The sequence below is a fragment of the Corvus moneduloides genome, chromosome 3 (genome assembly GCF_009650955.1).
Source record: "Corvus moneduloides isolate bCorMon1 chromosome 3, bCorMon1.pri, whole genome shotgun sequence".
In the NCBI taxonomy this organism is placed as follows: Eukaryota; Metazoa; Chordata; class Aves; order Passeriformes; family Corvidae; genus Corvus; species Corvus moneduloides.
The window spans coordinates 113,296,183-113,322,379 of NC_045478.1; the positions used below are offsets into that span (position 1 = coordinate 113,296,183).

Consider the following 26,197-nt stretch of genomic DNA (forward strand, 5'->3'; position numbering starts at 1 on the left):
TGGACAACACATTGTAGTGTATGTGCCACATACAGTAGCCGCAGTACTGGAACAGAAAGGAGGACATTGGCTGTCCAGCAACCGGCTGCTTAGATATCAGTCACTGCTGTTAGAACAGGATGATGTTACCCTGAAAACAACTTCTGTTGTTAACCCTACCATGTTTCTGTCCCCTACCTTAACTGACGATGTGCCTGAGCATGACTGCAGACAAGCAAGGAGGTCTATTCCAGCAGACCAGACCTGAAGGACATGCCCCTAGAAAATCCAGACTGGGAGCTGTTTACAGACAGGAGCAGCTTCATGAGAAATGGTAAACTAATGACAGGTTATGCAGTAACAACCCAGGACAAGGTGATCGAGGCGAAGGCCCTGCCGGCAGATGTGTCGTCACAGAAAGCTGAACTGATTGCACTGACAAGGGCCCTAGACCTGAGCGAAGGAAAGAAAGCAAATATATGGACTGACTCTAAATGTGCACTTAGTGTTGTCCGCGCCCATGGAGCCATCTGGAAGGAGAGAGGACTGTTGAACGCTCAAGGTAACCAGATCAAACATGCTGAACAACTCCTTGCCCTCTTAGAGAGCATCAAAAAACTCACAGAAGTAGCTATCATGCATTGTAGGGGTCACCAGAAAGGGAAAACCACTCCAGAATTGGGAAATTGCTTTGCTGATGAAACAGCAAGGGCTGCAGAAAAAGGTATTCTTGCAGTAATTCCACAAAAAAAGATTGATTTGTCAGGGTTCACCCCAAAATATGATTAGGCAGACCACAAGTTAATTAAGTTTCTTAAGGCTGAGATCACACAAAATGGATGGGCTGTTACACCTGCAAATCAGGTTGTAGTCCCACCTCTAAATCTTCGAGAGCTAGCTCGAAGAGAACGTGAAAGCACACATTTCGGGGTTGAAAAATCTTCTGAAACCTCTGAAAAATGTAGTAATAGAAAAAGGAATGACAGATATTGTACAATCAGTAGTGAGCAAGTGTGAAATCTGCTGCAAAAACAATCCTGATACAAGGAAAAGAGCTGTGTTAGGAGTATAACAGAGGCAGGGGACCTTCCTGGCAGATTACTGGCAAATAGACTTTGCTGAGTTACACACAAAGAAGGATACAGGTAAATACTGGTGTTGGTTGACACCTTCTGTGGATGGCCTGAAGCTTACCCCTGTCGCACTAATACAGCCAGGGAGGTGGCAAAAGTTTTGCTTAATCATACAATACCAAGGTTTGGGGTTCCTTTGGGTATGTCCTTGGACAGGGGACCACATTTTGTAGCAAATGTGTTTCAAGAAGTTTGCCAGATTTTGGGAATTGCTTGGGATCTGCACCACCTTGCAGACCCCAAGCAAGCGGTAAGGTGGAACGCGTGAATGGGACCCTTAAGGCACAAATCAGCAAAATTTGTCAAGAGACATCCATGACGTGGGTTCAGGCCTTGCCTATAGTTTTACTGAGGATCCGCATAAAACCGAGGCGGAGGGATAACATCAGTCCCTATGAAATATTGTATGGCAGGCCGTATCAAATTCCACATGTTCCAGGTGAAATTCACATGAGGGGAAAACTTGATTTGCAGAGATATCTAATGGCTTTAGGTTCTAGTTTGCAGAAGCTCCAGAACTACATCGTGTTATCCAGACCCATAGGACTGGACACACCTGCACATCCCTTCCAGCCTGGAGACCGGGTCTGTTAAGTGGTGGGACAGTGATCCTCTACAGGCCAAGTGGAGAGGACCATTCCAGATTTTGCTGACCACCCTCACCGCAGTCAAAGCTGCTGACAAAGGACCCTGGATTCACTACTCCAGAGTTAAGAAGGCTTCTGCTCCTGAAACAACTGAGAAAACAGATACCGATACAAACGAAGATGATGTAGTTTAAATTATTTTTCCTGTCCTTATTATCTACAGAGTTGATAACCCTGGCTCAGGTTTGGAACTAAATTTTGCATATGGTTCTAGTCCAAAGTGTATCCAAAGGCATTCATTTGGATACAAAACTAATAATTGACATGTAAACTGAAGTGGAAAGATCAACAAAATTAGTTTACAATTTGAGAATTAACTTAGATCTGATATTGGATAACATTCAAAGCTGATTGTATCTTCCATACCCTGGTTTCATGGTTACCAAACTGACCCTGGTTTAAAGATTGTTTATAATGATTGTAATTACAATTCTTGTTTATAGATATATACTGCTGTTAGACACATATTATTAGTAGATATTTAGAATATTTGGAATAGAGTCTTGACAAGATAGAGGCCTTGTCAAGCCTCTAAAGGGGGGAAATGATGCCTTAAGTTTTAACCTTTATATTTTTCAAATTCTGTACTGCTTAGTGTGTAACTCTGAAGTTTCTTGTAGCCTGTTAATTTCTGCTCTCTCATGCTAGGTAGACATAACCAAGCCTCTCCTGCCCTGCTTTCCAAGGACACCAAGACTGTCCTAGGCCAAATGTATAAACCAAAGAGCCGCTAAGGGGGGAGGGGGGGGCAAGCTGAGGGCAAAACTGAAGTTCTAATTGGAGAATTAACCCTGCTATGTAAATAAACCAAACCTATAAACGAGTGAAGAACTCATGACCTGGGCCCATCTTGGGGTCCATCTTGGGGTCCATTTTGAGAATAGCTTCCGAGTCCCCAGGGTGTACCTTTGAAGGCCTTTCAAATAAATACCTACTTTTAATCCCTTACTCCTGTTTAGTCTCTGTTTCTGGGAGGCCTCTTAAGGCATCATACTAAGCAGTACAGGATTTGAAAAACATCAAAGTTAATGCCCTAAGGCATCTGTAAAGCTCTTTAATGCTTTTTCTATAAGGTACCTTCCAAAATATTGAGGGTATTCAGAGTTTGTATTTTTTACTTCACCCCAGCAGAAGACAGACCAGCTCTGCTTGATATCTAGTTGCAGAGGATCAGGAAAAAATAACATTAGTATTCATCCACAGAATAGATAGAGCATCCTCTGCTCAGCTAAAGCTGACCTTGGATTCTAACATTGTTTTTAGTGGCATATTTCTGTGTTGTTGGTATCAGTGTGTTCTTTGTAATTCTAGTACTAGGGAGATGGTACTCTTGATTTCTACCAATGAACAGTTCCACAACTGTTAGTACATGCAAGAACTGGTGAATGGACTCTGAAGAAGTCACTTACTTCCTTTAATTCTCTGATTGTGCATTAAAGTCTGGTGGATGGAGCAGGCCCTGATGTCCCAGAAGACAAGAGCACTATGTTATTGGACAGAACAAACTGTGACATTACAGTAAACCAGTACTTGGGAACAGAGAGATCAGAAAATGTCTTGCACTTGGACTGCTGTGAATCAGGGGAAGAGGGGCAAGCAGAGGTTAAATGATTTGCTAAGAAGCTGTTTGTTAAAAGCAATGCATACAGCTTGCTCAACACTTATTGTGCCTACCAAAGCAGGATGAGAAGATATAAGACTTTGATAAAGGGAAGGAATCTTGACCAAAGATCCTGTTTGCAACCTAAAACTAACTTAAACCAGCCTTGAAGTTTGGACTTGGACCAGGGACATAAAGAGCATGCGCAGGGAAGGAAGGTGAAAAGTTCAGAATGAGGAAGACCCTTTACTTCATCTGAGGAAGACCCTTACCCCATCTCAGCAACCCCTGCCCATGACCACCAGACAACACTGCGCAAGTGTAACGCGGATGTAAATGACTTTTGGGCTCATTGTAATACGAGGCGAGGCTAGGCAGGGCTAGGTAATGAATATGTATAGGCATATTGGGAAACTTAATGAATATGGAGCTTGTAACCCAAATATACCAAGCTGAATGCAGCTGTGGGCACACATGACTTTGGAGGAACTATCCCACATGTGTCCCAGCGCTGGAATAAACATACCTACTTTACTACTTATTCCAGTAGTGGAGTCTTTTCTGCATATTAGCTGGCTGCTGAAGTACCTTTTAAATTGCAACCTGTGCTTGAGCGAAGTATATCTTTTTACATCGGCAGAACTGAAAGCTCTTTGCCAGAGTGGAAAATGCCAGGGCTGCTCAAAATCCTAACTCCAGTTCTTGTTTCTCACTCAGGGTAAGGTTTGGGGTCTCACATCCTCCAGGGATCAGGGCACTGGGATCAGGCACCAAAGCTCTTCTTGAGAAGGAGAGGCGTTTTCTAAATGCATCCCTACAGATAGCATTTCCTATGGACCACTGCTAGCCCTGTAGCTCCTCCAATTTCCGTTAATTGCAGACAGAGACTCCAGATTCCTGGAGTTACATAAAAGCTATATAGCCCAGGAATGCTTGTCTCTCTGCATCTCCACTCTGGGTTGTGGTGATGTGGATTTAAACAGTGTTTTAAGGGCTAAGTGCTGGCAAAAAAAAAAAAGGGTTTGCAAAAGTAATGTCTCCACTGTACTAGGCAGTTCTTCCTTCCTGATCACGCCTGGCATGTGTCTCAGTTTAAAGACAAGTTTAGGAGAAAACACTCTGGAATGAGTGTTTCCTCTAAAAAAAGATTTCAACAATCCCTTTCTGACAATGAGAGATTAACACTGGTGGATGAACGTGAAAAAAACTAACCGTTTATTGACAGAGTTCCAACACGGCATGGGAAAAAAAAAATTGTGAATAAATGCTAGATATTGAACTGTCAGACCTTGCCCTCCCCATACACACACACACACACACACACACACACTCACCGGAACAAAAAAAAAAACCAAAATGCCAGGGAAAGAGAAAAACAACGGCTGACCATGTGACAGGGAGGAAGAAAATGGTGCCCGGCTTCTGTCTCAGGGAAGAAAAAACGAAAAGGTTCACACAGCAGCTCAGGGAAAAAAAACAGATGGAAACCTAGTGAATTTCTGATGTTGGTCTCCTCCTCACAGCAGATGAAGCTGGTGGATTTGGTGTCCTTGCTCTTGTGGGTTCAGCTTTTCTGAGGTCCAGGGCCAGGATGGAGGGGCTCCTTGGCTCCCTGCCAGTCCCCTGCTTCTTCCGTCAACTCTGACCTCAGACCAAAACCAAACCAAACAGTTCAGGAGAAAAAAAAACTGCTGAAGGATTGCTGTTGAAGCCTCCAAGGCCAGGGAAAGGAAAAAAACTTTCTTGCCAGAGCTAACAAAAACTGAGCAACAAAGTAATGCCCGTCAGCAGGGAACTAGGGGCAAGAGTGAGGTACCAGAGCCCCCAGGCTCCCCCTTCCCCAGCCCCACCTTAAAGCTACAGCAACCATTTCTGGACATAGAGCAGACGATTAGGGAATAGAGTATCATCATAAAATCACCCCAAGACAGCATGGAGCTATGGAGGTAATGACCAGGCTGTTCCTTGTTGGAAACTGCCTTTGCCAATGCCTGGGCATCTGGGCATGCCTCTAGTCTAAATCCTTCATACTTATTTATTGTTTTCCAAAGTATATAGGTTCCTCAGGCACTGAATTGATTTAAAAAACAGCAAAGCCATTTAGAAGTCCCAGAATGCACTGACAATCAGCAGGATTCAGGGTGTGCTTCTGGTCTTGACAAGGCTGTCTGAGCTCCTTAATCGCCAAGGGTATCCCAATGACATATTGATCAGGTTCACACTGAAGGATACCCTGAATATCTTGGCAGGGCTGATACACTCTGAACAGCCAACTGTGATAATGTGAAACATGCCTAGGTTTTTAATGAAAACTCAAGAAATAAGTAAACCCATTATAAACCAAACAACAAAAATTGTACCTTACACCCCATGCCCCAACAGTCCCAGCTGAATCCATCTTTAACCACTAAAGGAGATGGTGAGCAAAGCATCTGCCAGCACTAGCTGGAAACTTTCTGTACCCCAAGTCCTGCCTCTGGCTCTTAGAGCTGGCGCTGGTCTTCAGCAGACACCAGAATTTTGAGGCTAAAGAAGATGTTGTAATGTTGCAGTGTGATTATTTTTGTCCATGCAATGTATGGAGAACTATGTCACAGTCTGCATGGATGCACCAACCTGGGAATGTCCTCAGGTCTGCAGTGCTGCACAGAGGAGTTACCCAGAGTCAGATTAACAGTGTAGTGGGAAAAGTCTTTGTCACACTTGCAAATCATGTTCCTCTGTGGATCACTGAAAGGTAGTAAATCATCCATAATCTTGTGAGAGCAGCTGCCTGCACACTACCACCTCTGTGAATGGAGCTGAGCTGATCTTCATAAAACCAGCATTTTGAAATGTGGGAATTATTTCTAGCTAACCTAATACTGGGTTTCAAAATTGTCACTTCATAGCTAATATCTGGAAGCTTTAGACAGTCTTCTTAAAAGTCCTTTCTTTTCCATTTCAAATTGATGTTTTTCATTAAATGCTTTCATCACTTCCCCCCCCACCCCCCACATAAATGGAAAGACAGATCTCTGGTTCTTTGGAGACCAAATACCCTTCAATTCATATTCCACGAAGTATTTTTGCATATTTTTAATAGAGTAAGTAGAAACATTTTTCTTGGTTTTATGATGTTTTAATTGAGGTAAAAATCCAGAGCTGAGCATTTTCATAGAATTAAAATTAAAAATACATGACTACGCTCAAAACATTTTAATTCTAATCTCTCTCATTTATAATACTTACTTTCTTTTTTTTTAAAAATATGTTTTCAAAGGCAAAAGAAAGCAGAGTATCACAACTATTAAGAGAAGCTTCATAGCTTAAAGCTCAAACAAGAAATTCCTCAAAACTGACTTCTACCATGATTATTTTGCTAAAAATAAATCAACATCTTACAGTAAAAACTCCCTATTAAAAAGATTCTGATCAGCAAAAGTATCACAACTTGTGCCTGTGCATGGTCTCCTGTTTTCCAAAGGCATCCACAAAATTTTCTGTGTTGTTTTCCATGGGACTCATTCCATGTCTATTTCAGATGCAGTTTTCCTTTGATGCCGAATTGATTTTTGCCTTTTTTTCTTTTATATATTTTCTGTATTCTTTACACATGTATTTGTAGCCTATTAGTATATTTGTAGTCCCAGTACTTTTCCCTTCCTTTTTCCCTAGGCAGAAAGACAAAATGTATTGAAGAGCTCCAAGCCCCAGGGGGTACAAGGCCCCTATCCTATCTTGGTTCCCCCTAGGAACCAAGATCAAAACCAGCTCTTTGAGACACATTTTCATCAAGAACGTTTAGTCCCTAAAAGGAGGTGGGGTGGGATTCAGAGGAGAGTTGAACCAGGGGAACTTGCCTGACCACTTATGTCTCTAATTGGTGATTTTTGTCAATTATACTGATTTGCTAAACTTAGAAAACTGTATTCACCCCAGGGGGGGTAGGGGGGAGGGAGAGGGGGTTGGCATTCTGTGGACATTTTCCATATCTGCCCCTGGAGGCCTCCAATAAACACCAACCTTTACATTACCTCCTATACTAATATAATCTCAAAAGTGTCTGTTGTTTCATTACTAGGCTCTTTAAGACATCACCATGGGTAGAAGAAGCTGGGACACACCATTAATTGTGAAACACTGGACCTGTTCATTGCCATCTGATTTCAAAAGGCTTTCCAGGCCTAATGGGCTGGTGGGATTGTTCATTGCCACTGATGTCTCCCTATATAGTAGCATGTGTCCTATTGCTGGAAGGGCCAGTGTGGCCCCTAGTGAGTGTGGTATGAAGGGACATGTGGCAGCTTTAAATTAACTTTTATTCTTAAAGAATACTTAGAATGTAATTCGAAATTTCTAAGGTGTTGTGTTGGAACTGTAAAAAGAGGCCCAGCGGCTCCGGTGGGGGGAGAAAATTGCAGTCCAAAACCAATGTGGTTGATAAGAGCAAACTCCATTTATTAGCAATCCAGAGGCACTTATACAGTATACCAGCTCATTAACTCTTAAGTCGCTTAAAACTTATCAAAGCGCATTTCTACTTCTACATAATTGGACTTGCATTGGCAAGCTTCTACAGTTATGTTACGATAAAAAGAATTCAGAGTTTACCTCCCCTTCTCTGGGTCTTATCTGAACAGCTGCAAATCTTCAAACTCCCTCTTTGTTTCCCAGGCCTTTCTCACAGGGATTTTTCTCATGGAGAGTTTTTCTCACACACAGGCCTTTTGCTTACAGGCCTATTGCTACAGTTCTTTTATTGATCCCATAATTCTATCAATGATCCATGCCCCTGATCCTTTAATAATTGCAACAGTGTTGCACAAACATGAATTATTTTTTGCATTTACTGAAAAGATAAAACCAGCTGCTATTACCAAGCCAACATGATAAGGGTAAGAGCCGTGATACAGTTATTACTGTTTTTATATCTTGTCCAAATTATAGGATCATAGAATGGTTTGCATGGGAAGGGACTTAAAGATTATACAATTCCAACCTCTCTGCCATGGGCAGGGATGCTTCTCAATAGACATGGTTGCTCAGGGTCCCATCCAGCCTGGCCTTCAACACTTTCAGGGATGGGGCAGCCACAACCTCTCTGGGAAATGTGTTCAGTACTTCTCCACCCTGGCACTAATGAATTCATTCCTAACATCTAGTCTAAACCTGCCCTCTTTCAGTTTAGAACCACTGGCCCCTGTCCTGTCCCTGTGTGCCTGTACAAAAAATCCCTCTCCCTCCTTTTCATAAGCACCTTCAAGGTACTCAAAGACCACAATGAGGTCTCCCCAGATCCTTCTCTTCTCCAGTCTGGACAACTCCAGCTCTCTCAGACTGTTTTCATAGGAAAGGTTCTCCAGCCCTCTCATCATCCAGACCCTCTCTAACAGGTCCATGTTTTTCTTGTGTTGAGGACCCCAGAGCTGGATGCAGCACTTCAGGTGGCATCTCACCAGAGTGGAGAAGAGAGGAAGAATCACCTTCCTCAACCTATTGGCCATATTTCTTTTGATGCAGCCCAAGAAAGGGATGGCCTTCTGGACTGTCAGTGCACACTGCTGGTTCCTGCCCCAAATCCTTCCCCACAGGGCTGCTCCTAGTGCCTCCTCTCAGTCTGTACCCATGCCTGGGATTGCCCTGACCCAAGTGCAGCACCTTGCCCTTGGATTTGTTGAACTTGAAGAGGTTCTTGTGGGCCCACTTCTCAAATTTGTCCTGAGATGTATGTCATCCTATCCCTGCCCCAGGCTATGCAGCTTCATCAAGTGGTTCTGAGCCTGTTCTTCACATACAGTGGGTATTACTCCCTGCACACCCCCACAGAGGATGAGGGACTTGAGAGGTGCAGGAAGCCTGACTGCCAGTGAAGACTGAGGCAAAGAACTCATTGCGTCTGTCAGCCTTCTCCATATCAGTCGCTACTGGTTCATCCTTCTTGCTTATCAGGGGTATACCCTCCTTGGCCTTTTTTTTCTGACCTATGTACTTAGAGGATCCTTTCTTGTTACTCTTCACATCCCTTGCCAAGTCCTGTTCCAGCTTTGCCTTACTTTTCCTGTCCCCATTCCTACACTTTCAAACTGTATCCCTTTACTCTCCCTGGGTCACCTGTCCCTGCTTCCCCTGGCTGTGCATTTTTCTTCCTCCTAAGTTTGAGGAGCACATCCTTTCTCAGCCATGCCAGGTTCCATTCTGCCTTGCTCCATTTCCTGCACAGTGGGATACTGAGCTCTTGTGCTCTAAGAAAAGTGCCTTTAAAGAGCTGCCAGCTCTGCTCAGCCTCTTCATTCACCAAATACATAAAAACAGTTGGAAGTTTGCTCTGGAAAAGTTCAGGGTCCTGACTTTTCTCCTCACCAGGCTCACGCTCCTTGACATCACAAACCCACCCAAGGGCTTGGTCACTACAGCCCACGCTGCCTCCAATCTGAACTCCTTTAATGAGCTCCTCTGCATTGGTGAGCACCAGGTCCAGGAATACCTTACTTCTGGATGGCTTGTCTAATACCTGGATCAGGAAGTTGTCCTCTACATGCTCCAGGAGTGCCCTTGGTTGCTTGCAGCCAGCTGTATTACCTTCCCTGCAGATGTTGGTGAGGTAGATGTTAAAGAATATATTCAGTGCAGATAATTCAGGATGCAGCTGCAGTACAAGATGCAGGTTGAGCTCTGGTGGGGCAGGAGCCCAAGTGCATGGCAAAAGGCCATGAACTACCCTTTGCATTACAAAGGGCACAGGGACCTGTGGGGCAGCCAGGAGACTGGACACTCAGAGACACAGCAGGAGGTGATGACCCCCAGACTTTTATGACCTTAAGACTGTGAGGGGATAAAAGTGCAAGTGGTTCCTTTATTCCAGGTCCCTCCTCAGAGGAACCAGCTTGAGGTGTTATTTTGTTATTTAGTTACTGCACCATGATTAAACTATTCTGAGGATCTGGACATCCGTGACTCTGTTATGGGAAACCCAGGGTTAAGCTGGTAAGGAAACCTGGTCTGACTGTGTGAGTGTGGAGGGTATAGCTTTGAAGGCCTTTGGTCCCACATCAGGTGATGTGAGAGTGACTCCAGAGTGGCTCTTGGGTGGTTGGACAGGGAAGTTTCCTTAACCTTTCCCCCCTTCCTAGCCTCTCACTTCTGAAAAGCCAATAGCCCTCAGCTGCAGTGCTCCAGTTGGGGAAGTGTCCCAGCATGTTTCCATGATGACAGTTTGATCATAGTTAGGTTTGGAAGGGACCTAAAAGCTCATCTGGTTCCAATGCCCCTGCCATAGGCAGGGATACCTTCCACTAGACCAGGTGGCTCAAAGCCCTATCCAGCCTGGCCTTCAACACTTCCAGGGATGGGGCAGCCACAACCTCTCTGGGCAACCTATGCCAGTGACTCAAAACTCTTATAGTCCAGCATTTCTTCCTAATATCTAATAAAAACAGCTTAAGGCCATTTTCCCTCTTCCCTTCCTGCCCTTGGGAAGAGGCCCTCTCCAGCCTTCTTATAGGCCTCTAGCAGGTACTGGCAGGGTTTCTAGAAGTTCTAAAAGGTCAACAACAAACAACAGCCATTGGTCATTTACCATGACCTTTGACAGTCATGAGCCCAGCATTCTGGAGTCCGGGAGTTAGAAGGACAGACCAATCAGAATGCTCTGATCCAGGTGACATCATAATGACTGAAGAACACCTGAGGCAGTTGGAGGGGCAGAGCAGCAGAAGGGCAGTGCAGAGTGGGCTGCTGTCTTGCTTCCCTCTTGCCCCCTTTGGATATTGGTGTCATTCTGCAGAAGTCACCCAGGATCTTCTTGAGTCAGAAGAGGGACACCTAAAGAAATGGGTAGAATTAGTCATTTGATGGACCTTCCTACCTGTGAACTCCATAGACTTGGAGAGATTGCAGACTTAGTGACCTCTGTTCACCTCTCACGTGTCCATAAGGAAAAGCTAGCGCTGGCCTTGAAGAATGGAGACTATATTCCAAAGCTCCTACATCTTTTCCAAGTCTGTGAGAATGCAAAGAACACTGAAGGCTTGCATCTTCTGTTTGACATTGTGAGAGGAATTTTGTACCTGGACAAAGCCATTCTGTTTGAGTTGATGTTTTCTGACCAGTGTATTCTGGGTGTTGTCGATGCCTTGAGTATGATCCATGTTTGGCTCAGCCAGGATGGCACAGGGAATTCTTGACCAAAACAGCGAAGCTTCAGGAGGTTATTCCTGTCAGAGACTGGATTTTGCCTGGACTCAGGCAAAAAATCTGCCAGACATCCAGGGCACAGTACATTCAGGCCATCATCTTGCCTAATCCATCCGATTTTGAAGAGGGTTTTCTTTCTACCCTCAATTCCTTCATCAGCTCCAGCAAAGAGGAGATTTTACACGGGTTGCAGGTAAGTGTTTTTTAATGTGGCTTAGATGGGATCTGTAGAGATCCCTCTGGCTGTAGTTTGGAAATGATTTACAGCTAGTGAACACTGTATAAGTTAATCACAAGCACTTTCATTTGCACAATGTTTTGAATGCTCTCCTTTCTTTCTGATCCCTTGGATTTTGTATTTTTGAAATGATAAATTTCAGGTGAGTATCTTAATACTTTTTATGGGCTGTAACAAGATAAAGTCCTTCTCTTTGATTGCCAAGCAAACCTTTGGAGCTAGTTTTGTAGAAGTATTTAAGGAACATGCATCTTCTGGTATTTTGTTTCAGGGACATTTATTACACTGTTTTCCAAGTAAAGGGGTGCAGAGAAATGGGTGGAGAGAGATGGCAGAAAGTGCCAAAACACTTGAGAGATGATGATGTTCCTAGGTTTTTTGGAGTCTGAAGCATGAAATGCTTTACAAGAAGTGCAGTGTTGTCCTATATATCCTTAAATATCCCATAGCAGTAGGCGATGTGAATCTGAAAAGCAAATAATAGTCACAAAAGTTTCCCATCTTGGCAAAGCAGAGTGCCTGCATGTGGGAGAGCTGGTTTTTCTGTGAGTAAGATTCAGGAGAATGTGGCTGCAGCCAACTTGTACCCTGTCCCCTTGCAGAGGTGGACTGAAAAGATGCTTTGCAATGCTGCAGATCCAAAAGAGGGAAACTGATCCCCACGGGATGTTCACAGTGTAGTATGAACAGTGCAGGTACAGTAGGGTCAAAGTGTTCTCTTGGTTAGCACTTTTTACGTCAGAAGTGTACCAGTTGCTTCCCTGGAAGAAGTGCAAAGTGCAGCGAGGGAGTCTGAAACAAATTAGCACTGTCCTTTTCTCTCCTTTTGATGTGGATGTGGGTGTGGCAAATCCCACAGGGAGTCCGTGGGATGGGCAGAACTGCAAAGCATAGGGGTGGCAGGCAGAGAAAGAAAGGAAATGTCACACTCCGTAGAGACGAATTTAGGGATCAGCTTTAGGGATCATCCCCTGTGTCCAACTTCACCTGTGGCTCTGGTGTCCTGGAGCTATTTCGCCTGCACAAAAGGAGTGCTGAAAGACTGGAAATGATCCTGCTGGAAGTGTACTCTAGCATTTACCTTCCTTGTGATAAAAATAATGGAAGTGTAGAAAGTTTGACTTTGTGCAATGTGGGATCCTAGAAAGATCATGTTTTCACTTTCCAGAGGCACTGTGTAATTTGCGTTCTTTTTGTGTGCTCCACAGAAAGATGAGGAATTTTTGCCTGAAGTTTTTGCACAATTAACAAATGAAGCTACAGCTGGCAAGCAAAGATGTGAATTGGTAAGTCAGTAGTCTTAGTGGTTCCTCAAAGGCTTTAAATAAGAGGGATGGAGTAGAAAGTGAAACTGTTCTGAGAGTTCTGCAGTCTTAGAAGTACTTCTGGAGAATCAGCCAGGACACACCCTGGTACAAATTGTAACTGTTCCCTCCTTTCAGAGAGTTTTCTGACTCATATGTACAAAATGGTTTTTTCCCCCGTGCACCAGATAAGGTTTTTCAAGGAATTCTGTGCCTTTTCTTTCACGTTACCTGACGAAAGAGATGAATTGCTTCAAACTTTGGCAAAGTTGGGAATTCTTCCAACTCTTGAAATGTTAATGGTAAGTGAAAACTTAGAACTGGTTTTAATAAAACTAGAAAAGCCCACAGCCATATGGCCTTTTTTTTTTTCTATCTGCTGAGCACCTTTGTGTAAATCTGATTGGAGAGCTTTGCTCTGCTGAGAGTGGAAGTTTCTGGTAATGCTCAGAATCCAGAAACTGCCCACAGTTCTACTCTGGAGCAGCCTGCCTTGACTGCTCTTACTATTTTTACTTTTCGTGATGCAGAAGTCTGAGGGCAGTGAAGTCCTTGTGACAAGGTAGTCAAAAGGTAAAAGAGATTTTTTCATGTGGCAGCTTGATTTTTGGTTTTTTATCCAAGAAAATCACAACCTTTAAGGAAAGGTCTGAATTCTTGTTGCCTGTAAATGGGCACAGAAACTATTGTACACCTTGATTTGTACAGTTGGTCCTTTAGTACAAAATTAATAAATTGTGGATAGCAGGTATAGAATATCAATAAAGTCTTAGATATTCAAGCAAGTAGGATGTTGTGAATGTTTCCAGCCTAAGTTAGGGCTCTCACATTCACAGAGAGCCTTGTGTCTTTTCTAAAGGAGGAAAATAGTAGGGACAGGATTTCCCTGGTTCCTTGTTGTTTTTCTGTAACCATATTATTGTGTTTCTCATGAAAATTTTTGCAACGAAACATTCTCCAGTCTTCGCCTCTTATTTGCAGCTTAACGTGATAATAAATACCAAACTTGATTTACTTTAACAAAATAATCTCCTTTTTTTTTGTGAGGGAATGGATGATCTGCAAGTTAGATCTGCCACTACAGATATATTGTCTTATCTAGTAGAATTTAGTCCAGCCATGGTCCAAGAATTTGTAATGCAAGAGGCCCATCAGAGTGAGAATGTAAGTAAAAGTGGTTTGGAGTTTATTGAATATACCAGTTTTAGAGCAAACAGGAAAGTAACCAGCCAAATAAAGTCTCAATTTCTGTGTTTTGTTTTAATTTTTATTTTTAAAATTTGCAGAAAGTGGGGAAGTCTTTCCATTCTTATGAGCAATTATTTTGTGTTTTCTTTGTTTGGGTTTTTTTTTTGCAGGATACCCAACTCATCATTGAGGTCATTAAGCAGATGATCTGTAGTCCCGACCCTGAATTTGGAGGAGATAATCAGTTAATGGAGATTTTGTGTGCTCTGATCAATCCAGAGAAAATGCTGTCCACAGCTAGTGTAAGAGAATATGAATGGCAGAAGACATGATACTGTCTTGGAAAACTTAAAAGCCTGATACTCTCTATTGCTATTATTGTGGGCAGAGGATAAAAAATTAGAGGGTGTTTTTATTGAGTGGAGTGTGGTCTGATAGCGACTTTAAAGAAGCAAAATATAAGCTAGTTTTGCTAATGAAAGGTGTATGTCTGGGGCATCGTGCAGGTATTAAACCATGCAGTCCCATGTGTCAGTGCCATAGCACTGTCTGACCATAGCTCACTCTATCTGGATGATAAATTCTGGAAGATTTTAATACATTGTAATATACCAGAATACCTGTAAAATGGTTTGCAGGTTGTTCTGGGCAAAAGTAACTGCATTTCAGAATGGTTTAAGGACACTTTGTCAAGCACTTTGAGTCATTGATGTTTTTTCCAGTATATATTTGCATCCATGCTGGGGATTCCTTTAATGATAGCTAGGTGGGTTGGATGTCTCACGAATTTTTTCCGAAATAAAGAAATTGATCTTGTGTGAAGACAGTGCTGCAGGCCCAAAGAACTCAGTAGAATTCTTTGTAGGCTGTTTCTTCTGTTACTACTCTTTTTTATTTAAAAGGTTATATGTAAATGCCAGTGTTTAATGAAGTTATTTTTGTTTTAGAATTTAGAAATATTTGAATTTCTCGAGATCTTCGACGATCGTTACATTCATGTTCTTACTGCGCTGCTTCTGGCTGATACATCAGAAGAATGGTATGAAATAGGTAATGACAATTTTAATTTTTTTTCCTTTGAAGGGCCTTACAATCCTGGTAACAGCAATAGACTTCTGATGCGTGCTGGGAATATACTTGCTGCAAGCTGCTGTTCAAACAGGGATTCTGTGGGCAGTTTTCATTTCTTGGAGCTGTGAATGCTGATGTATCTTGATAGTGTACTTTGTAAAGATGCACTTCCTTCATGTATATTGAGAATCATGTTGTAGTTTTACTAGTCTAATTTTAAAGAATATTTACTGTAAAGCCACAATTGTGTTTGTTGTTTTTTTCTGACCCAATGTCCTAATTCCCAAAGCAATTCAGTAAAACAAAAATCCACTAAAAATATGTCAGGAACTGCAACAGCAACTTAGTGTGCACTGACAGTACATTATTTATTTTTTTGTACAACTTAAGGCATTAATTTTTCTTGTAGATAATTATCAAACAGCAGAAATACTTGCCTCAGTTTTGGAGCTGCTGTCTTTTTGTGTGGAATGGCACAAGTATCACATGAAGATTTACATTATCAACAAAGATCTGCTAAGAAGAACACTGGTCTTGATGAAATCCAAACACAAATTTCTGGCCTTGTGTGAGTATGGAGATGCTGTGATTTCCTTCTTCAAGGCTTTGCCTGTCCTGTGTGGAAGGTGTACCAGTACCAATGTACAGCTGAACTCAGAATTCCTGTTCATTTGCTGTGTTTTACTGGCTACAGTAAAAAAAAGAGGTAGCAGCTGTCTGTAAGCACAGACCAATGCAGTTTCTGGTGGGAGAAGGATTGTTGTCTCTTTGGAAGTCTAAAGGGATTCTTTCAAGTCTTCATGACAGGATCCTTTGTAATCAGATTTCTTGCCTCATTTCACTGGAAATTGTGTCCTTTCTTAATAATGTCCTAAATCTGGTTCTTCTTATGGAGAGTGAATGAAATTCTGTCAGCCAGGATCTTTAAGGACTCAGGGCTGGTTCTGGGAGGGGAACAAGGGAAAAAGCATAGGACAGAGTTAATAGTTTTACTCCATGCATGCTGGAAGTGTATTGCTGCTGGACTTGAGAAAGAAATCCATGGCTCCTGATGACCTTCAAATACCCAGGAAAGTCCAAGAAGGAAAGAAAGGTGACCTGTCAACAAATGCTGCTTCTGCACTTTGGGGGTGCATCTTCCTCTCAGGATAACACTAACACCAGGTTTTTCAATTCTTCCACAAGAAGATGAGAGCCCTGGCATGTGGTTGTTGAATGCTTGAATGTCTTTCTTCACACAGGTGCTCTTCACTTTATGAGGAGGATAATTGGCCTGAAAGATGAACTTTATAACCGTTACATCACTCTGGGAAACCTGTTTGAACCAGTTGTAAATGCTGTGTTGGATAACAGGAATAGGTGCAACCTGCTCAAGTCTGCCTTGACGGAGCTGTTTGAATTCAATCCAAATGGTAAGTTCAGCAACAGCCTCAGCACTAACACATCCATGACCTCGCAGGGAAAGAGACAAAAGGCAGATTTCCAAGATAGCAAACACCCTGTTTTAGTGGAAGGGTCACAAACAGAACTGGGATGTTGCTGAGTCTATTGTCCCTTTCTAAGGGAAGTTTAATAATTCTTTCTAGATCTCAGCTCTTTTCTAAGAATAAATCTGATTGCTTCCCATCTGTTCTTGACAAGAATATTTTGGCTGTGGACAAGGAATCAGTTACTTTCCAAAATAAAGTTAAAAGCTTTCTGATTTTCTGCATGTGAACATTTGAGACTGAAACCCTGATTTGTTCTTATTCAGGAAGACATTCAGTTCCTTATTGCACATGTAGTTGAGAACTTCTCTGATGCACTGGAATCTGTCAAATACATTCATACATTCCAGGGACTGAAGACAAAATATGAGCACGAAAAAGACCAGCAAAATGAGAAACTGAGCTGGTATGGCTCAGTTTCTGTCTTATGAGGCTGCCAGTGACTGCCATTCTGCAGGTCTGCTGGTTGGTTTTTAATTTCCCAGAGAGCAGCAGAAGCAGGTGTCTGGGATTGGGGTTTGGTTTCATTCTTGCTGAAAACTTCTTGGGTTAGAGCAAATACCCATCTACCTTTCTTTGAGTAGAGCTGATGTGGTCAGTAGATCAAATGTTCTGTTCAGCTTATGAAAAGCAGAATCTTGCTCTGTCCTTTTTAATTAGGATTCAGTCTGCCTCATTATCACCTGGGTATTGGTGAAGCTTATGGTTAGGATGGAAGCAGGGATGGAGCTGGATTACCTTCTCCAACACGCTTAATTAATTCTAAAGCTTTGGAAGCCATTTCTGACCTGGCTGAGTCTGAAACATCAGGCAAAGCTTTAATCACTTGTCCTATATCTCTTGCAGTGTCATATTGCCTGGTGAGACATTTGTCAAAGAAGCAGTAGTCTTACAGGTGGATGAAGATCTGCGGTTCAGTGAAGGTGAAGAGAAGGCACCTCCAATGTCACCAGCAAGCTCCAATGGCTCCTATCCAACTTACACAACCCTGACCACAGTGGTGACAGCCCCCAAGGTGGGAGAGAACTTGTATGGAAGCTCATGTCCTCACGTAGCACAGCAGAGCAGCTTCGTGGGGCTTCACCAGGTGTAATGCAGCACAGTCAGTAATAGCCTTGTACAGGGTATCTTAGTTAGGGATATAGTCACCCAAATCCCTATCGAGTGAAACCCTGACTAGTTTGGGGTAAGGTTTAAGGAGGATAAGGTGGGACTGGAGTCTGTTGCTAATCTGGTGGGCACAGGTTAATTTTGCCTCTTCTGCATGATTGAATTGTTGCTACTCCTTGGCTTTCTTCCCTGCCCTGCTGGTGCCCTGTGTATGTGATATACAGATGGGATTGCATTTTTTGGATTCTATTCCCCATCAGGGAATTAGTAAGTGTTTTCAAGCAGATAAAATGCAGGAAGTGATTCATCTTTTTTGCCTTTTACAGCTGAGCATTATTTGAATCTTAGCTTCTGAGCAGCTACAGGAAAGTGTGGCAAGAATTTTACTGCCCACTCCTAAGATTTGGGGGCAAAACAGATGTGCAGTGTGTATTTTTTCAATGTGAGAATTTAATTTTTTTACCTTTTTCTAATGGGCAGAGAGGTCTATTTGAAGTATTTGGTTATCCTGAGGATGAAGATGATGAGACATCTCCAAAGAAAAGAGGTCGTCATCTGGGTTCCTAAAGGAAACTGAAATTTTTAAATAAGAACTTTTATTGTGGGGTTCCAGTGCTGCAACTGTTTAATGTTAAAATACAGAACCAGCTGCAATCCATCACATAGATCTATCTTGTGATATATGTTATTATATAATAATAATGTAATGTAGCAGTAATATGTTTGTAATATAATATAATACAATATAATATAAGTAATATAATTAATATTCTGCAATATAGTAGTAATATATAGTAACACATGTTAGGTCAATTTCTCCTGGAATAGTTTAATGTGAAGCCATTTCTATGTTTTCGAGATTTAGTTAGTAGTTAGTTTAGAGTCGTAGTTAGTTTTAATTAATTGCTCTTGTTTGGGAAAAAAACCCCTGCTTTCTGTATAGATATGTAAGATAGTTTGTTCCATCAAAAAAGTTTATTTTGTATTAAAGATCTCAATGTACTTGTTTTACACCATTTGTAAATATGTGGCAATATTAACGCTCAGCTGTAAAATTCAGGAATTAAAACTGGACTCTGTAATTTCATAAGATGTATTATTTGTAAGTACTATTTTAATAAGAAGTTACATGAAACCTGACTGGCTGGGTTTGCTTCTTTTCCTGACAGTTACTGTTGCAGTCAGTGATGTCACACTGTGTACAAAGGGTAACCCCACTCTTGGCTTCACTTTCAATCTGTCAAGGCTAAGCCAGTACAGGGTTTTAAAAAGATTTCTACTCTTGAAACTGAATTGCAGGTGACATCTCAAACTTTGCAATTAAAGCAATTATTTTTGCTTAAAGTTGCATTATTTTAGCAGATTTCAGTATTTGCTTGTACTCGATAGGCTCTCAAGAGGCTGAGGCCAATGATTGAGCAACTCTCTGCACTGCAGGGGTGCTCAACAGCCTTGCTGCTGAACGTATCAGTGAGTTTCCAGCAATCTGGAAAGTCAATATCCATGTAATTTGAAATACTGATATATAAAGTACTGAGTTGCTTGTCTGAAAGGTGAAGCTAAGTGTAAAATTAGAAAACAAATCCCTTTGTTTAGTGATGGTATAATTTATTCTCAAAATAGCCATCTTTTCTTGGGGTCTGTGATGAGCTTCTCAAAACCACTGCTTCCTTCCAGCTTCTTCTTTGCCTTTGAACTGAAAGACACCCTGAATCAGGGGCTAACAGCCAGCTCAAGATCCTCCAGCAGTGCACTTTCTTCCTATTCTGTGCTTCCAACTCTCCCACTGACTTGGTTTTTCTGTTGAGGCAACTTGGCAGGTGATGGCAGCACCCACCCTTCTGAGTGCCTTGTCCTTCTAAAATGTATCAGCATCATGTCACTTCTGTTCCCTTGGCTGAGGGATACAGAGGAAGGATTTCATAATTTGAAAACTCCCAAAGAGGAATGAAAGAGCAAATTTTTTACTTTTATAAAATAAGACTTTTCAATAGAAAAATGTTTTCTTCCATTCAGCTGGGGGGAAAACAAATCCCTGAGAGTGATGGGAGCCTAAACAGTAGGTCACAGATTAGGAGCAGAACAGCATTTTAGCCATTCATTGGTTATGTTATGGTTATCACAGATGTAGCATTTATTCCTATTAAGCTGCAGCAATCCCCATTAATGTGACACTTCATCTTGCATCAGGAAAATGGGGTTTTCCAAAAACATTCCACGTCTATCTAAACCACTTCTGTTGAAGGTCTGCTAATGCCATGTGCTTGAGAAAACTTACTTGAAGGTTTTATACTTTTGTCATCTTGGCTGGGTATGAAATGAGAAAAGAAAATAAGAAGCAATGAGCTGCACTGTCAACCCAAATCACTTCAGCAGAAATCTTTAGTATATTTGTCAGAGCACTTTATTTAGAAACCCATAACAGAAATTCATTTTTTATTTAACAGGACAGAAGAAACTTTCAGCTCCCAGATCTTATGGATCAGGGGGAAATTTAATTATTATTTCTAGAATAGCTCGTTATACAATTTTTTTAATCACTTATTCTTAAGGTTTCTGTGAGGGACTGCCCTCTTGACTTCTCAGGGCTGATAATTACTGTGTCTGGAGAGAGGGGATAAAGAAATCAGGTAAGATTATCCCTGAAATGAGGTGGAGTGCTGCAGGGCGGGAGTGAAATGCAAAATTAGGAAAATTGAAAATGGATAAAATTTAGTTGAGACATTTTATGCTTAAAATAAATTTATATTAAAAAAAAAACCAAACCAAAACCAACCAACCAAACCCCACCAAACTAGAATAAATGTAACAACTGTATGATGGCTCTTGACCAAGGCTGGATTTTTAATGGTAGTCTAGACTTTAAAAGATTTGAGTTTTATACTTCAAATGTGTGCGAACAGATGTCACCTCCCTGCCACAGAAACAGGGAAATTTAGAGCTCAGTTAAGAGAGAGCGCAGGAGCCATGAAATCATGAGTTCAAAGTGCTTCTCTGAATTATCTGTCTATTTATGAAGAACTCTCTGTTACAGAAATCTCTCTGCATGGAAAGTAAACCAGGTTACAAATACTTTTTGAGGCTATTTAGATATAGCTCATGTTGGTGACTGTACTATTCCAAATTAGAGAAACGCAAAAGGATCAACATTTCTCTAAACAAGAATTAATGTGCAACCCTTACACTGGTTGCATTTCTTGTCTCCAGGAAGCAGGAAAAATCTGGGTGGTTTTACCTCTAAAGGTTCTATGTAAAAGTGGACATAAAAGTTTGTACTTGTGCAAGTGGAGGTTCAAGAATAGGATAAATACATAGCTCTTCCATGTCTTCCAGCTAGCTGTGGGATCAGGAGGGCTTGTATTGGCTGACTCTCATGTATGTGCTAAACACTGCTACAAGAAGTACGTGCAGCTTGCAGACTGCTCACCACATAAAGCTATTTATTTTCTAGAGCCTTCTCTCTACTGACAGCTTATATTCAACATTTAGGAGTGTACTAGTTTGAAAACAAACCAGTGGGAGGCACTAAGTCAGAATAACAATTTAATGGAAATTAAAGAAAAAAGGGGAAAAAAAAAAGGTAAAAGAAAACACTGTCAAACTGACAGAGTCAAGGTACAACCTGACACCCTGTTAGGCAGGGTGGTGGTAGCAGTCTGGTAGAATGGTGGCTGCAGTCCTCTGAAGCAGTGATCCTGTAGTAAAACAGTCTGCTCTTCCTCAGGAAGTCCAATGGTGGCTGTGTAGCTCCTGTCCTCTGGAAATCCAGTGGGAAGCCAGTGTCTCTGGTGTTCAGCCTCAGATTATATCCACGATGGGATGCTTGGTTCCTCCCTCTGGGTGGAGCATCTCACAATGGGGTAACGAGTCATGAGGCCAAGTGTTGATTAGGCTCATTAACAGGAGATAGTCCGGAGGGAGTTATCTCTGAGTCAGGTGGCAGGACAATGATGGGCAATTAACAGAAAGATAGTCTGGGGGGAGGAGGCAAGGAAACACTGCCCCACCTGGTTTCAACGGCTCCTGAGGATGGTAATAGAATACACTGCAACCCAGGACATTATCCACCCCTTATTCTATTACCATCTACATTATCCCAAATCAATACCTTCTTAAACTCTAAAACACACATACATATATATATATATATATACACAGTGAAACCTACACACCGTTCTCACCTAAGATTAGGTCTCCTTGTGGTACACAACGGGTTTCCCCATCTTTCTGCATTACCCACCAAGTGCAACCAGGTCCTTGAGCAAAGACAATCCCACGGATGGGTTTGTCTTTGCCTGAGGTGGGATTAATCCAAATAGTCTTTCCTAAAATACCTCTCAGGTGTACCACAGGGACTCTATCTCCATCCACTGTGTGCAAGGGTTCAGACTCGGCAGGACCAGCTCGACTGATGGACCCTCGGGTATTGACTATCCAGGTGGCCTTTGCTAAGTTCACTTCCCAATTTTTGAAGGTCCCCCCACCAAGTGCCTTTAGGGTAGTTTTAAGTAGTCCATTGCAGCGTTCAACTTTTCCAGCAGCTGGTGCATGATAAGGAATATGATATATCCATTCGATACCGTGTTCTCTGGCCCAGGTGTTGATGAGGCTATTCTTAAAATGAGTCCCGTTGTCTGATTCGATCCTATCAGGGGTGCCATGTCTCCACAGGACTTGCTTTTCCAGGCCCAGGATGGTGTTCCGGGCTGTAGCATGAGGCACAGGGTAGGTCTCCAGCCATCCAGTGGTTGCTTCAACCATGGTCAACACGTAGTGCTTGCCTTGGCGGGTTTGGGGAAGGGTGATGTAGTCAACTTGCCAGGCTTCACTATACCTGTACTTTGACCATCGTCCACCATACCACAGAGGCTTCACCCGCTTGGCCTGTTTGATTGCAGCACAGGTCTCACAACTGTGGATGACCTGTGAGATGCTGTCCATGGAAAGGTCCACCCCTCGGTCACAGGCCCATCGGTATGTTGCATCTCTCCCCTGATGACCAGAGGCATCATGGGCCCAACGAGCTAGGAATAATTCTCCCTTGTGCTGCCAGTCCAGATCCACCTGTGATACTTTCACCTTGGCAGCTCGGTCCACCTGCTCGTTGTTGCGATGCTCTTCATTAGCCCGACTCTTGGGTACGTGCGCATCCACGTGTCGAACCTTCACGGTCAGCTTCTCTACTCGGGTGTCGATGTCCTGCCAAATCTCAGCGGCCCAGATGGGTTTCCCTCTGCGCTGCCAGTTGGCCTTTCTCCAGCGAACCAGCCATCCCCACAGAGCATTAGCTACCATCCATGAGTCGGTGTAGAGATAGAGCCTCGGCCACTTCTCTCGTTCAGCAATATCCAAAGCCAGCTGGACGGCTTTAAGCTCTGCAACCTGACTCGATCCACCTTGTCCCTCGGTAGCTTGTGCAACTCGTCGTGTGGGGCTCCATACTGCAGCTTTCCACTTTCGATTAGCGCCTAAAATTCGGCAGGAACCATCAGTGAAGAGGGCATAATGTCTTTCAGTCTCCGGTAGCTCATTATATGGTGGGGCTTCCTCAGCACGAGTCACTTGCTCTTCCTCTTCTTCAGAGGATAATCCAAAAGTCTCACCTTCAGGCCAGTTTGTTATAATTTCTAGAATCCCAGGGCGATTCGGGTTTCCAATACGGGCACGCTGTGTGATGAGGGCGATCCATTTGCTCCATGTGGTGTCGGTGGCATGATGCGTGGAAGGAACCTTTCCCTTGAACATCCACCCCAGCACCGGTAGTCGGGGTGCCAGAAGCAACTGTGCTTCAGTGCCAATTACCTCTGAGGCAGCCTGGACTCCTTCATAGGCTGCCAAGATTTCCTTCTCTGTGGGAGTGTAGTTGGCTTCAGATCCTCTGTAGCTTCGGCTCCAGAATCCCAGTGGTCGGCCACGAGTCTCACCAGGCACCTTCTGCCAGAGGCTCCAGGACAGACCATTGTTCCCGGCTGCAGAGTAGAGCACATTCTTCACCTCTGGTCCTGTCCTGACTGGGCCAAGGGCTACCGCATGAGCGATTTCCTGCTTGATCTGGGCAAAGGCTTGCTGCTGTTCGGGGCCCCAGTGGAAATCATTCTTCTTGCGGGTAACCAGGTAGAGAGGGCTCACGATCTGGCTGTACTCGGGAATGTGCATCCTCCAGAAACCTATGGCGCCTAGGAAAGCTTGTGTTTCCTTCTTGCTGGTCGGTGGAGACATCGCAGTGATCTTATTGATGACCTCGGTGGGAATCTGACGTCGTCCATCTTGCCACTTTACTCCCAGGAACTGGATCTCTTGGGCAGGTCCCTTGACTTTGCTCCTTTTGATGGCAAAGCCAGCTTCCAGGAGAATCTGGATGATTTTCTCTCCTTTCTCAAACACTTCCTTTGCTGTGTTTCCCCACACGATGATGTCATCGATGTATTGCAGATGTTCTGGAGCCTCACCCTTTTCCAATGCAGTCTGGATCAGTCCGTGGCAAATGGTGGGACTGTGCTTCCACCCCTGGGGCAGTCGGTTCCAGGTGTATTGCACACCCTTCCAGGTAAAAGCAAACTGGGGCCTGCATTCTGCTGCCAAAGGAATGGAGAAGAAGGCATTGGCAATGTCAATAGTGGCGTACCACTTCGCTGCTTTGGACTCCAGCTCGTACTGAAGTTCCAACATGTCCGGCACAGCGGCGCTCAATGGTGGCGTGACCTCATTCAGGCCACGGTAGTCCACCGTCAGCCTCCATTCTCCACTGGACTTACGCACTGGCCATATAGGGCTGTTGAAAGGTGAATGGGCCTTGCTGACCACCCCTTGGCTCTCCAGTTTGCGAATCATCTCATGGATGGGAACCACAGAGTCTCTGTCGGTGCGGTATTGCCGGCGGTGCACTGTTGCTGTGGCGATTGGCACCTGTTGTTCTGCAACTCTTAGCAGTCCCACGGCAGAGGGATCATCTGAGAGGCCAGGCAATGTACTCAGTTGTCTGATATCTTCTGTCTCCACAGCAGCTATCCCAAAAGCCCAACGATGTCCTTTTGGGTCCTTGAAATATCCATTTCTGAGATAGTCTATGCCGAGAATGCACGGGGCCTCCGGGCCAGTCACGATGGGGTGTTTCTGCCACTCGTTCCCAGTTAAACTCACTTCAGCTTCCAGTACAGTCAGCTGCTGGGATCCTCCTGTCACCCCAGAAATAGAAATGGGTTCTGCTCCCACATACCTTGATGGCATCAAAGTACATTGAGCACCGGTGTCAACCAAAGCCGTGTATCTTTGTGGGTCAGATGTGCCAGGCCATCGGACCCACACAGTCCAAAAGACCCGATTCTCCCTTTCCTCTACCTGGCTAGAGGCAGGGCCCCTCTATTCCTGGTCATGGTGCATGTTGCTCCCTTCCGGTGAATACGTTCCTGAGGTCCCTTCAAGAGGATCGGTCATATTATCATTCTGGTACCGTCTGGAGTTCTGTGTGCGGCAGACCGGAGCAATGTTGACTCTAGATGCGCTTCTTGTGGTAGTTGTCCCTCTTTTTAGTTCACGTACCCGAGCTGCTAAGGAGGAGGTGGGTTTTCCATCCCACTTACTCATGTCTTCTCCATGTTCCTGAAGGAAAAACCAGAGATTACCTCGTGGGGTGTATCCTCTCTCCCTGGTTGGGGGTCGCCGGCTCCTAATGGCAGAGACTCTTGTTGGTTCTGGTGAGATCTGGTAAATCTCTTCCTTAAGTTCCTTTTTCAATTTCTGATGGCCTTCTTCAATCAAGCTCCGGACTTGCTCAGCCAAAAGGCTTGTTTCCACAGATGAGACATGGGTGCGAAACGGGGCTGTGACGGTGTCCTCGTAAATCCTCAGTTTGTTCACCAAGACGCCCACCCTGTCCTCGCCTTCCCTCCATTGCAGCGTTGCCAGGTAACGGGAGTATATCTCTGGTCCAAGGCGTGCGAACCTCAACCACATCTGTGACGTGCACTGGACACCATCTGGGCTCTTAGGAAATCTCTCATCTTCTGAGAAAATGATCTCCAGCACAGCCAATTCCCTCAGGCACCGGATACCTTGTTCCATTGTGCTCCATTTTCCTTGGTACACCTGGAGGTCTTCTTTACAAAGGTACCTGTCCCTTACACTTGTAAGCAGTCGCTGCCAGAGGCTGAGGGTTTCTTGGGTTCTCCCGATCCCCTGGTCAATGACCACATCCCGGGACAGAGATCCCAGTTGCCTGGCCTCACTTCCGTCCAGAATGGTGTCATTGGCTGCAGCGTCCCAGAT

General features: G+C 43.6%; 1 protein-coding gene across 1 annotated transcript; it reads left to right on the forward strand.

Annotated features, from left to right (window-relative positions):
• Positions 1 to 252: 252 nt before the first annotated feature.
• Positions 253 to 18,560, forward strand: LOC116441708 (serine/threonine-protein phosphatase 4 regulatory subunit 3B-like). The gene is given in 14 exon segments (XM_032103929.1): positions 253 to 541; positions 11,125 to 11,160; positions 11,163 to 11,465; positions 11,468 to 11,727; positions 12,981 to 13,058; positions 13,265 to 13,378; positions 14,124 to 14,240; positions 14,435 to 14,566; positions 15,212 to 15,314; positions 15,745 to 15,903; positions 16,577 to 16,738; positions 17,081 to 17,228; positions 17,669 to 17,837; positions 18,413 to 18,560. Coding segments are annotated over 14 exon segments (2,157 nt in total). The 3' UTR covers positions 18,500 to 18,560.
• Positions 18,561 to 26,197: the final 7,637 nt, after the last annotated feature.